At 42.9% G+C, this 14186-nt stretch overlaps 1 protein-coding gene across 1 annotated transcript in view; it reads left to right on the top strand.

Moving 5' to 3' along the window:
* Nucleotides 1–9650, top strand: part of HMGA2 (high mobility group AT-hook 2) — a 121216-nt gene extending 111566 nt beyond the window's left edge. Inside the window, exon 5 of the mRNA XM_054187888.1 lies at nt 6505–9650. Within this exon, the coding sequence (XP_054043863.1) occupies nt 6505–6552 (48 nt within the window). The 3' untranslated portion in view covers nt 6553–9650. The remainder of the gene's footprint in view (nt 1–6504) is intronic.
* Nucleotides 9651–14186: the final 4536 nt, after the last annotated feature.

The raw sequence follows: 14186 nt of genomic DNA, 5'->3' as shown, positions 1-14186 counted from the left end.
GCAACAATTTGAGCTCTGAATCCAGCTTCTGGAATTAAACTTTGCCTCATTGATGAATGACAGCTGTCACTGAGCTCGCCAGTGTGCTTTGCAGGGGGTGAAGTAGCTCGAAGCAGCAGATCCCACCTTAAGCTTCAAGCGGTTCAAACCTACTCTGAGTGTCTGTTAGCGCTGTATGAATTTCTAAAGCGGTTTGGTGCATTTGCTGTGGAGCAATTGGCATGGCACCGTGTCTCAGCTGGGCACGGCCCAGGCCCCTGCATCTGCAATAGGAGCCACTGGCTTCAAGGACTCCTCTGAAAATATTAGCTTGCATGCCAGGGGATTTCAGACAAGTTAGCAGCAGACAATAGTCCACAGTTTTCAAGTTGCTCTTGTCAGCAGTTCTTTTTGACGTATCTATTCAAGCATACCCTCTCGGGCTTAGAAAGCAGCCAGCAAAATCTGTGCCAATAGCTAATACTTTGTTATAAAATGAAATCTCTGACAAATTCAGAGGCTCCATATTTTTAGCATTACTGTGATCCTGAGATCGTCTTGCAAAATTTGTTCTAGATTTTTAAATCCATGTCTCAGAAACTCATGAGCAGAAGGTGAAAAAAATGAATTGCCAGTGAGTTTCTTGAGAGAAAGACAATTAACCTTGAAGTAGCCATAAAGGAGCTTTGCCCCAGGGTATTAAAAGAGAACAAACATTTTCATAAAAATGCCAAACGGTTGCCCTTCCGCAGATGGGGGGGAATGCTCCTCTCAAACACCAACAGTTGTCTCATCATTGGGTTTTGTTGTGACCATTTTGGAGGGGGCCACCAAAAAAAGGAATGCAGAGGACATACAGAGACTGAACTGAGCTTGTGTGTTCTTGAGGACACCAGGATGCTGCTGGCTGCTTGTACTGCCAGAAAAATAGCCCACACCAACCAAGTGGGGAGCACCAGATGGAGGTCTTGGGCAGCAGGTAGAGCTACATTTCCCGCTCAGGATGTCATGGGAAAGAAGTCTCTTGGGAGCACGGGGTGGCTCTGACCTGAAGAGACACTGTAGTTTAAATACAGTCATCCGTTGCACAGCTCCATTCTGGATGGTGCCACCACTGAGCTTTAGCAATGAGGTGCACATGCTGGTGCTTATCACTTCACATATTCCTGCAGTATACACCAGTTTATTTTTCCCCATTGGAGAACCTTCAAAAGCAGAGATGCAGCATCAGAGCTCCAGAGAGGGTTAGTGGGTCCATGCATCTCGACACTGCTGTTCTGGGCCCTTTTAGGTGTCCCAGGGGATCACACACATCCACACAGAGCAGGCAGACACGACACAGGAGACCAGCAGCCTTCTGGCCTGGCTACTGGATACCAGCTGAGGTACCCAGGGTATCTAAAACAGCTCCAGGCTCCTATCTTCAGGCAACCAGATCCCACCAGGGATGTCGTATTTTGAAATCCTGTGTTGGGCAAGCCCAAATAGGCATACTGGCTGCAGATAGCACTTGTAACTGAAGCCTGCTGTCCTGCCTCCTGGTCCTTTTTGTTACCTTCACCACTGTTAAATCGGGGATAACAACAACATTGCCAGCCCCCCGTGGAGTAGCCCGTCTCAGGGCAGATAGCTGCTCTGTGTTACCTGTAAAGCCTGGTTAGAAGAAAACCCTCTAAGACTTGCTTCAAGTGTTAGAAGGCGGGCATTCTTTATTTGCAGCGCCGGATGCATGGGGGATTGTTCCTCCTAGCGTGCACACCGTATGTTAAACAAAACACAGTTTTTATTAGGCTATCACATACATATACATTTTATTTTCCCAGAATGGTTATACATATTCTCTCAAATTCTTGGAACTTACTTACATAGTCCCCTCCTATAGAACGCACGTGTGGTCGAGTCAAGGTGGTCCTTCTGGTGGTCCTCAGTGGCCATAGACCCCAAAACTTGCGGTGACAGCTTGGTGAACTCAGTCAATCTAGCCAAATATGGTTCTTCTTTGGCTTGCAATATGTTTTGGTGGTGAACTTCTCCAGTCTGTTCCCGTTCCTAGGTACCTGCCTTATTCTTAACCAACCAGCTATGAAACTCATCACTTTTCCTGTTATTCATGCTGTCTTACACTAATGGCACTACTGATTTATAACTTATAAGAATTTTGCTGAACTACCAGGTTACCTTTATTCATTGGCTTTAATCTGATATCACTGTGAGACGTTGGGAAGCATCTGTCCTTTCTTTTCCTGCTGGGACCCAACACCAGTGAGAGGTGAGGGGCCTGCAGTGGTGGGTTCCATCTGCCAGCTGCTTGCCAGTGGTACCTCTCAAGAGACCTGTTAAACATTTGTGCACATAGGAGATTTGGAGAAAGCCTTCTTGCTGCCCTTTTTAGGGAGGGGCAGCAGCTCCACATCACCCCGGGCTTGGTGGGGCAGTTATAGCAATTAAAGGTGGAAACAACTCAGGGTGCTGGCTTGCAGTTTGCCTTACAATCATAGAATCATAGAATTGCCTAGGTTGGAAGGGACCTTTCAGGTCATTGAGACCAACCATCAACCTAACTCTGACAAAAGCCATCACTAAACCATACCTCTAAGCACTATGTCTACCCGTCTTTTAAATACCTTCAGGGGTGGTGACTCAGCCACTTCCCTGGGCAGCCTGTACCAATGCTTAATAACTCTTTTAGTGTAAAAATTTTTCCTAATATCCATATCACGTTGTGACCTGTAGCAACTCAGGATGAACGTGCCCATGCATGGGACAACCTAGGACAGGACGTGCCACATAAAACTGCCTCTGCAGAGCATCCCTGTGTTGGTCAGCCCCTGAGGATGCGTGTATGCAGGGCGCACAGATGGGCAGGGAGCCACACGGGGTATTGTCTAAGCAGCAGGAAGTAGAGCCTGAGCTATGCATGTGTGTATTTACCCTGCCCTTCAGGTGCATGTCCTGTTCGTCCTGAGGTCTGCGTGGCGGTGGCTTCCGTTAGCCGTATCCGACCTGGTTGGCTTGAAGCTTTCTCAGGTTTCTCTTTGCAGTCTGCTAGCCCAGCCTGTTGCGAGCTTGCTGCAGCAGAAAACAAATAACCAGGGGAGTAGCTGTTTCAAGGCAAAACTGGGTCGATGAACATTTACGCTCAATTAACACATGTCACCATTCTGTCTCCACGACTACAGTGAATGCACCTAAAAAGTGAGAACAACCTGAATTAAGGCTGCCATGTAATCTGAAACCTTCGCTTCTTGGCTGAGTGGTTCCTGTGGTGGTGTTGCTGAATTTATGCTCTGCATGGCGATCACGCTGTGATGGAGTGACTTGGATTTCTAACGTCTGCTCTAATGACCATGCTTTCCTTCTTGATTTTTGCCCTGCTCTTCAACTTGATCGGAAGCACATCTGGACTTAGAAAGTATTTCACTCCGGCCCCAGTTCCTCTTTCGACTTTCGACTCGGGGACTGATCCTATGACACATGGCTATGCCATCGACCTTTGTGGCTTTGTGAGGACTTGTAAGTGCCTGGAGGGTGCTAACTGATGGTAAAGCATCCTTTCCCTGAGGTGCCCAGCACCCTGATGTGTCACACTGCACTTTAGTGAATCTCTCTGCTCAGTGTGGAACCAGTTTGCAACTTCTATGGGGTGCACAGTTTTCAAAACCCCACTCCCCTCCATCTTTTGGGGAGAAGTGTGTATGCATGTAAAGGCAAAGGGTGCGTTGAGGATCACAGCTCCACAGCCTTCTGATATTTGCCACCAGTTTTTCACCAGTGCAAAAAAAAATAATCCCTCTTTGTTCCTGTCTTATACATCTGCATTTTCTCTTTCAGAACCTGTACTCAGTTCTTCCTTTGGGTCCCTCCATGCATCTATGTCTGATTTGTATTATCCCTTTCTTTGAATTGTAAGCACCAGAGCAGCGATCATGTCTCCATCTGTGCCTTGACAAGGAACTTACGTGATAGGTTGGCTTAAAACCACCCGTCTGTAACTGAGCTATCTTAGGCTTTTGCAAGGAATTAACTTAATGAAGGGAAGTTTTCTTTTTGCTGCGTAACAATCCCTTTGCCAGCTTTTCTTCATGTAAAAAAGTGTTTGCCAAGACTGATGTGAATTTGAAGTCTGCCAGTCTCAAATATTTTTTAATAATTAGTTTATTATTTAAACATTTGTGAGGGTTTAGCTTGATTTTTGGTTTCTCATCCTTCCAGGTACTACAGATACACATATTTTCATGTACATAAGCAGATGAGAGAAACTCGACCTTCATTACCTGACCATACATATGTAAATGAAGGAAGAGCTTTGCATTCGTTTTCTTGATCACTGCAGCAGGGGCTACAAGGAAAAAAAAATACTGTGAGATTTACAGTAAAAATCAGTAGAGCGGGCAACTCTCTAACTAGAAATAGCTCTCTCTGGCTGCCCTGGCTGGGCTCTGATGTACGCCCTTCCACATACTTCCCCTCTCCCCCAACCTTCTTATTCCGTGATCGGAAGTGCACCTTCATGGAGAATGAGGCCATCAGGTTTCAGTAGTCTCCTGACAAGCCAAGTGTAAAACGAAGTGAGCTGCTGCTCCGCACCCAGGCGTTTGCAGCCATCTTCTGGGAAACGGTGATGAGAGGCTCAGGGCTGACGGTGGTGCTATAAGAAATTAAGCACACGATCATTGTCAAATACCAAAACGTGTCTACCTGCATTATGTTAAGAGCACAGAACCCACAGTCGTAATTTTTAACTGAAGTACTTGGCTTGGAGGCAAAGCTGGTGTTTGCCTTGATCATCCCAAATCCTGAATTACTAACATATTTTGCGCTGTCTCTCCACATGCAGCCCAAATTAGCCCTTCGTTAGGTGCCTGTAGATACCATTTTTCTTCTTGACTGAAATGTTGTAATAGCCACAGTCCTGTTCTGTGGGGAAGGTAAGCAGGGAAAATGCATTATGCGTTAATGGGATTCAGTAGAGTATGAGTGCAGGTCCCCCAGTGCCGCCAGGGACGGGGTAAAATTTGCTTAATCGTTTTGTGAGTCAGAGATCGTTTTCATAGCAGCACTGTGAATATAACTCTGCTACAAGTGGACACGAGTTGTTGCGAGGAAGAAACTGTTCATCTGCATGATAGATCGGTGTCTTCTGGAATTTAAATATTAATTGAAAAGTCAAGGTCAGAGGGCAGCTGACACTTGACTTTGCTCTCTTTCCTCCGTCCACGGCTTTGATCACGCTACATCTTTCTTTGTGCCTGGTGCTCGAGAGAGTACCCCAGGGTCATGGCCTGTTTCCTAGTCAAGAGGTAAAAATCTACTGGCTTAAATATCTGAGGCCCGAGCTTTAGCAGGGGGTGGGGGCATGAAGGGAGAGGGGGGAGCGTTTGCTTCATGCTTTTCACATTTCCCACATAACCCAAAGCAGACTAAACAAAACCAGTGTGAAATCTCATGGCTTGATGCTGCTATGGTTATATTTTTTAAGCTGTCATCCATTCATTTATACTTATGTTTATTCCCTGGATTTACAGCTTTTTTTTCCAACCTTTTCTTGCAGGGGTGGGGGGTGGGGAAGAGGTTGAAACCTTTTGAAAGGGGATTGCAGTGGCCTGTGATTAAAGCCCCGTGTTTTTCCTTGATGCAGCTCCTCCGCAGCAGTGTCACACATGGTAGCATTTAGGAGCCCTTCACAGCTGAGGTGTTTCAAACACTAATGAATGGAAGTTTGGTCATATAACGCAGGCAAGCTCTAAGGCATGCTTTGCTGAATGGTGTACTGTAGTGGCCTGGGAAAGGAAGAGAGTTATAAATTGTGTCAGTTAGCCACCCAGACAAAATGAAGCCATGTGGAAAATCAAATCTATTAAAGTATGAAGACTGTTATAAGCTGTTTTAAGCTGGTCATTCTTAAAAGGTCTCAGTTGGCTGAGGGGGTAAATTCCTGTTCTTCCTAGATCTTTTTCACGTGCTGGCTCAGGCGATGATGTGCAGCATTTGATAAAAAACAACTTTTCACTGACAGCCCCTTTTATCAGAAATGTTTATTGCCCCCAGTTTACTGCCCGTGTCCTGCAAGATGCTGCACGTTTGTTAAATAAGCAGTGTAAGAGCATCGCATTTGGGCAGCCTTGCTGAAGTTGAACATGAAGGCAGCGGTGGGCCAGAGGAGGACAGCCGAGGAGGAGGAGAAGGCTTCCCAGCGCACCCACTTAACATTAGATACCTGCTCAAAATGCTTTCCATTTTCTAGCAGCCCATGTCTGCTGGCCATAAGAGGGCCATGACAGAGCATGGCACAAAATTACTTTTTCGTGGCACTCCCTGGGGTAGGAGGAAAGCCTGGCAAACCAAAGTGGAGGATAGGAGACCTTCCGTTCCTCCCCAAGGTGGCTTCTTGAGATGTGACAGTAGCTGTGAAGGGCATTTTGTTAGCTCAGGAGGTAATTGTCAGCTGTGTGAGAGAAGAGTGAGGTGGCAGCCTAAGACACGCGGTCACCACGGTGTTTGTTTTTTTCTGTTTGTATATTCTAGGAAGAGACTGAAGAAACGTCCTCACAAGAGTCTGCAGAAGAAGACTAGGAGACCGCACCATGCAATTTCTACCTCATCAGCAGTTGGGTCTTTTGAAGGGAGAAGACACTGCCTTGACCACTTATTTTCTATTGCCATGGTCTTTCCACTTTTGCCTGGGGGAAAAAAAAATATCACATAACCTTAAAAAGGATTTGACTAATCATCTTCTTTGTAATCCCTTCACAGTCCCAGGTTTAGTGAAAAACTGCTGTAACAAAGGGGACACAGATTAACGATGCAACTTTTAATTACTGTTTTCTTTTTTCTTAACCTACTAATAGTTTGTTTGAGCTGCTAAGTAAGGGTGAGTGGGTCAAGAAGAGCTCCGAATCAGGTTTGTGTCATTCACTGCACTGCATATAAACAAAGAAACTTGTAACATAGTCATTATAATGGGCATTGAAATAGGAAAGGCTGAGTGTGTAACACTAAAGCCTTGCAACGCTTCCAGCAACCCACTCCCTACTTAGTGAACTCCCTGTTTTAGAACACCAAAGATAAGGGATAGATACTACTCTTTTTTTTTTTTTTTGTAACCTTCTTGTAGACTTGTACTTGATTTATTTTTTTTTTTAAGACTTACTGTTATTTCAGGAAAAAAATTGAAAGCTGATCTTTCACTTCATTCAGCTGGTAATCGGAAGAAAGAAATCAACACGAAAAAGGTACTTTCATTTTTGCAAAAGGGAAGAAAGACAAAGATACGTTGTATAGTTATAGATACAAACATATCAGCATAAGTAGTAGTAAATAAAAGGAACAGCCCTCATCTTCTGGACGACAGGAAGCCGGACGGAGTCGGCTTTCTGTTGAGCCAGGCATTTTCTATGGAAACAAAAATGACTGACACCAAACACTCTTAGGCCATTAATGACTAAGTCGTTATCGAGAAAAGCGTTTTAAAACGTACAGAAAGGTACCTCAAAATTAACCATGAGTTTATCTGAACAAAAATAATCCATATGTTTTGCTTCGTTTCGACTAATTCCGCTCATCCCGTACCAGTATTTCAAAACAATTGACTCTCTCCTCATTACTCATCAGTCGCGATGTAAGAACCAACACCACGTACCTCAGCTAAGCTTGTGCATTACTTTAAGCGATGTATTTTGACATAGGATGGTTCACTGGGCACCTCTGTGCCAGTGGCATTTCTCCATCTTTTCATTCAAAGCAGCACTTTTAGCACCAGATGCAATATTACCCCACTATTCAATACTACCTCTGATTTTTACAATTAACTCAACAGACTGATAAATACATGCTGCTATACACATTAAATGCAGGAAATTTTTATTGGGTAGGTAATCATGAGTATCTGTATTTTCCCCTTATTTCTACTTCAACACTTAATTGCAGTTAAGGAAGCAATATCTTTATTGTGTTTTGGCATGACTATGTATTTTTCTTTCTCTTGGTTTGTTTTTTTTGGTTGTTTTTTTTTTTTAATGTACTTACCCTATTCTCTGCTAGACTTCTGTGTAATGTACTGTTAACTTGAATATATTTTTGTACTGAATTGCTGATAGGTTTGTGAGGATAATTTTCTTCAATGACACTACATGACAGAGAAAAAAATTTAGCTGTAATGTTTAAATATTACTGTCCAAGTTTGTACCTCAAATGAATTGTTTAAAGAAATGGACTAATTGATTGACAAAGACCTACCTCCAGACTTTAAATGGAATGAACTTGTTACTTTCAGCATTAGTTTTGAGACGTTTGAAACAGTTAGGACTGCAACTAATCCCTAATTCAAAACTATTTTTGTAAAATAACTTGTGGAAAATGAACACGTTTTAAATTACTTTCGTATTAAAAAAAAAAAAAAACGAACAAAAAAAAACCTTCAAAGAAACTTGAAGCTTTGTAGGTGGGAAGCAACAAGCTCAGCTTTTGCATAATGCAATCACAAATATGTGTTTAAAAAAAAAGTAATTAGTAGATTGTAAGAAAATACTTGACAAGTATTTTCATGTATTTTACACAAATGTGATTTTGTAATATGTTTCAGCCAGATTTATTTTAAATGCTTCTTATGTAGAGGTTTTTTATTCTCCTCTCTTTCTCACTTTTGTTGTTCTTTCTCTCTCTCTCTCTCTCCCCTCCTATTCCATTTTCTCTATTTCTGTATTATTTCCCTTCTTCCTCTCTTTCCTAGTCAGTACTTTGTACCATTGTATTAATAACTGGGCCAGGGGTAGTTTCTCAGGAAGGCGTCTGTTGGTATGGCTTTAGTACCAAGCCAAATGCAGTTAAAGATAACTACTTACTGGCTTCTTCCAAGAGGCAGTGTCAAGAAATGCGGACCTCCTCGAAAGTCCGCAGAGGGTTCAGTGACGGAAATCGCTGAGAAAGAGCTGATCCGGAGTATTACAACTAGATGCGTTAATATTAAGTGAAAGAGAAATAATCCTAGCTATACAGTAGCTCTAATAGGCCAAATCCAGTATCACTTAAAGGCAGCAGAAGGAATTCTGCTGACTTCAAAGGGCATCGAATCAAGCCTTAGCAAGTCCCTTTTGGGGTTTGGGTTTGGGGTTTTTTTCTTGCATTTTTAAAAGCCACAGTATTCAGTGGATGACACAGAAATAATCGCTGGGTGTGTGTCACACTTCAACCTCCGAGAGACTTACCACTCTGATGGAACTGAATCTTGTATTTTCTATGTATTGTAGTACAATCAAAACACATTACTACCTCTTAGGGCCTACTATACCTCATTTTTTCAGACTGAAAAATTGCATGTGGCCATTGAATCAGTGAGAACATCATAAAATTTTTTATATATATAGTTTATTTTTGTGGGAGATAAATTTTATACGACTGTTCTTTGCTGTCATTGGTCACTGCTAACTAAGACTGGACATTTAACTCTCCTACCATTTCTGCAAGAGAGGTGTGTTTGCAGGAAAAAAAAAAAGCAAACGCTTCAAGATGTTTAACTACAGTTTACTTTTTCTTTTGAGTGTCTTCTAACTTTTTGCTTTGTTCTTCGTGTAGAGTTGCTGTCTATGATTGTACTTCGAATCGCTTGCTTGTTGAAAATGTTCCTTTAATGGATTATCACAGTCTGTTCAGCACAATAAACATAATAGCCTCTGTGATCCCCATGTTGTTTGATTCCTAGACTTTTGTCACAGTTCCATAAAATGGGTAATAAAGTTTGGTCACAGTGACCAAATTTGTAAAAGCTTTGCATGCAAGTAGTCTTTTTTTTTTTTTTTTTTTTTTTTTTTTGTCCCAGGGCCATAGGCATGTGCCTGAGAAGAAGCGCGTTTGCTGTTAGGGTCCTCAGAGGTGGGTGCTCAGCAGAAGGACACGTCTTACGAGGCTCCCCTAAAGGTGGGACTCTCTGTGCTGAGCTGAGGGCTGAGCTGGGTGCACTGGGGAGCCGTGATCCCACCTGCCAGACAGGCGAGGCTGAAATGGGGTTTGTTGCCTGGTTTCTAACCTGCCTCCTGGAGGGTCCACCAAAATGAAGAACCTTCTCCTCTTTTAAGGCAAGATTGCAGTTCACATCCCAGTTCATGGAGTTTATATTATGTGGCCATTAGGTTGAAAAGAGCAGGTACTTGGAGCAGCAGAGACAGGGATGCAGCTGGGTACGGTCTTGGGCAAAACTTGAGGAGCTCAGGAAGCTCTGCATTAAACACCCACCCCTCCAGAGTTGTAGGCAGGTTGGACAGGATTCTTCTGACGTCCCCTCTTCATTTGCTTTTACATGATCCCCATGCCTGTTACAATGAGATTTAAAGATTGTGGTGCATGTGTCAGTTCATCCATATTTGCAGCCATGCCTCTCTCACCTAAGATGATTGTTCGGATATTAATCCCTCAGATGTTTAGGTTTACACATTCTTCATGTTCACTCACTTGCAAACTCTCTACCTAATCTCTTTTGGCTTAGTAACCGCTGCTTTCCCAAGGGCTTCATGGCATGTTCCCTTTGGACTCTGTTACTTAACAAAATAACCAAAATACAATCACAAAAAAAGCATTAAGTACTAACACCCATTCGGTCCTGAGTCAGAGATGTGAGTAATTGCATTCATCACATTGTGTATCCTCTTGTCCTCTCCTGTCTCACCCTGCTCAGTGGTATTAAAGGATCATTCCACTTTTCGGTCTTCCTGGTGGTCTTCTTCCCTGTGGTTGCCATCACTCAGCTCTTCCTGTTATTTTATCTGATGTGATGCTCCAGCTGTAACCCACCCACCTTATGGATCGGCCAAGTGGTTGAACTTCTGCTACCCTGTGCTTAACTCCCCTCTAATTCTTATTAGTCATTCCTCCAGCTTGCTTCACTCCCACTTCCCTTCTCAGGGCATCTTCCAATAAACTTCTGCACGCTTTATGCCACAGTGGGACTATTTGTGTGTATAAAAGTAATCGGCTTCTGCAGGATCGAGGCCTGCGTTTGTCTGGCGGCCAAGAGTGCTTTATCCAAGATGCCTGTGGCAAGGGTCATATTAAATTTCTGCTTTTGCTTTCCACTCCCATCACATCACATCCACACAAAGATGGGTAATTACTGAAAGCTGGTGCTGCCAGTGCCTTTCAAACCAATTTAATTGTCCGTAGCTTGCTTTAAAACCAGAACATCTGGTCTGGTCATCGTTAGAGACAGGATCCAGAGCAATGGCAACAGTGTGTTCCTCTGATCACAAGAGTGGAGTCAGATTTGTCACACCTCAAACTTCACCTGAAGCCTGAAGGAAGCAATGTTTCTCACCCCGGCACCTTTGCTTATATGGACGTAGAATTTCTGTCTCTCAGTTCATCTTTTCTAAAACTCCCACCATCTTCCTGATCACATTAATTTTTAAACATACAAATGTACTTTGGCATACAGCCTTTAGTGCACGTGGTGGTCCAATTGCTATATGCCTTATTGATTCAGAAATAATACAAATTGAAGCTTTATGGCATCTACTTGCTCGGCCAAATGAACATCTGCCACTGTGTGTTGTATATATTGTCTAAAAAATACAGGTATCCTTGCTGTCTGGGCGTTTCATAGCCAGCACAATTCACGTGGGTTAATGCTCTTTTCCTGCCTGGCTCCTGGACCCAGGGGCTGTGTGCCGCGCTGGGAGACACTAGCGATGGGGAAACCTCGGCCCCCTTCCCACCCCACCTCACTCGCAGCCGCACAAGGAGCGAAACCGTCCCAGGCACATATTCCACCTTGCTCCAGGACACCTCCGGCATGCAGCTCCCGCTCTAGTCACCTCATGTCCTTCCATGGGTGTGATGAGCTCTCTTGCTCTTATCCTCCGGGCTGATGCACCTCCATGTGACAGCAAGGTTTAATGTGTCTTTTTTTCTTCCTACCTTTTATTTCCCTTTGCCACCCAAACAACCTTTTGGCCTATTGGAACTTTTTTTTTTAAATTTCTGTACTTCCCACCTGTGATTTAATGCTTTTCCTCCCCTTTATTGCCCCAGACTTGCAGTGCACTGGTTCCAGTATTCAAGAAAAAGAAGGCGTCTTCCTGTAATTAACATCCTCTGAAGATGCACGAATGTAATTACGATTAGCCTGAAGATAACAGTCCAATGTGGTAGCAGTTTAAGTGGGAAGCAATCTGCCTGTTTACACTCTAAAAGTAAAGCTGCAGATGGTTGTGCCCCAAACCTGCAGCACAGGATTATCATCAGCTTTTATCTGCTAGCAAAAGGGGAAATGGAAACATTGGGAGATAAGACACGAGTCTTCAACAGTGCTTCCCTGCTAAGATGGGGCTAATTAAGCACAGCTAAACACATAAGCATTGTCATATAAGGGAGGAGCTTTACATTGTTAATAATGGCTAGGGTAAAACTGGAGCAGGAATCCAAACATATGCTACATTAAGGCATGCTATTAAAATAATCAGTGAAAGAAAATAACAAATGAAAGCTGGGTGGATCTGAAAAATCAATGGCAGGCAGAAACATTAATTAGCCAGAGAGGAAACTTAGCAAAGGCAGAAGGCCCATCAAAAAACAAGATTACGTTACCTTATATATGAATGTCAGCTACAAAATATTATGTGGGACCACCAAAGATTATGATTTTAATCGTAGGGGTTTTTAATTCAGAAAATCTATTAAATATATATAGTCCCTTAAGGCATTTTATTCTTAGTTCAGGGAGTAGGCAGAAAAATAAGCACATTTTTATTGCATTGGAACACATTTGCCATAAAACCATAGTTTTAGCAATATCACATAATAAAACCTAAAATTTAAATCAACATTTGAAAACAAATGAGCTCAGCAGATGCACAGAAGGAGTTACTTTGTCCCTACATAACTGCAGAGTATTGTCTTTAAAGCTACATCATAGTCTAAGATAGGGATTTTATGAGGCCTGACATGCTCTGAAGGTGTTTACAACGAATTACCACTCCTAGACTGCAGCTGCGCTTGGGGCCAAGACAAATTAATCTCTATCTAAGGCGCGGTTATAAGACTATTTTTTGCCAAAGGTTCATAATGTGCTCAGTTTGGGATGGTTTAGGTTTGGCATTAATGACCCAACAAACACACCGTAACTTCAGTAAGATCCAAGACCTGGGGAATGTCGCCCACTAGTATCTCCCACCACAATCCAGACTTTTGGTCTCTCCAGAGCAGGAAAAAAGCAAGAGAAAAGCAGGATAGGATACGGCTGGTTTTGCGTTACTAGCAACGCCCTCAAGATCCACCTCACTGCCCAGTTATAGTCCCCATAGGTCTCAGAGGTACCACCATGACTGGTCAACAAGTCGCCTTACTTCTTCATAGGGAGAAAGGGGTCTTGCCCTAAACCACACCATGTGTGGCAAAGCTCATGACCCAGAGCTTGTGTTTGAGGAGGCCATAGCAAAAAACCCACTCTCACCTTTGCAAACAGTTCACAGTCACAAGACACATCTCTGTTTGTCTTCGGGTGCATGAAACTACACAGCAGGACCATAACTGTGACTGTATCTTTGTAACATTTCTAAAAAAATATATGTATTCTAGAGTTTTCAAAGATTTCTGGTGATTCTCCATCACATGTGCCTCTGGCCCATTTCAGAGAAGTGTTACAGTGTATTGAAAACAGCACCACAATGACACAGCGCAGGGTAGGAGACAAGAATCAATGTCAGAAGCCTTGTTTTATCCAGAGCACTAAGGACATTTGTTTCATAAATAAGTTTCAGTGCATTCACAGTTTTATAGGGGCAAAAGTTACAGTTCGTGATTAAAATCCTTAGAATTTAATTGCTTCATCAACATTTAATTACCTGTGCTGGGAATGGAAGCTGACTTCCTTCTGTCAGAATTTGACACAAAACACCTCGGTATGGTTATATGTGTGTGCTCCATGAAAATAGTCCTCATCTTTCTTAACTAATACACACAATTAAATGGTATAGCTGCTGATTTCGATAGGAAATAGGCTTAAGAAAGGAAAATAGGAAGTTTTCATTTCCTATGGAATACAGGAAGCATTCATAATCTTCTGTCTATCCCCTTTCCCTTAACAACTTCAAGGCTGTTTCCATTCTTTTCAGTAATTAGCCTTGACCTGGAAAGGATGACCTCTACTATTGCCTTTTTCTCATGAAGTCTTGACTTGGATCAACTTGTAGTGCACAGATTTACCATTGTACTTTTCTGAA

The sequence above is a fragment of the Rissa tridactyla genome, chromosome 1, assembly GCF_028500815.1.
Source record: "Rissa tridactyla isolate bRisTri1 chromosome 1, bRisTri1.patW.cur.20221130, whole genome shotgun sequence".
NCBI lineage: Eukaryota > Metazoa > Chordata > Aves > Charadriiformes > Laridae > Rissa > Rissa tridactyla.
The sequence above is the reverse complement of the archived record's forward strand: the minus strand, read 5'-3'. Positions and strand labels throughout refer to the sequence as shown.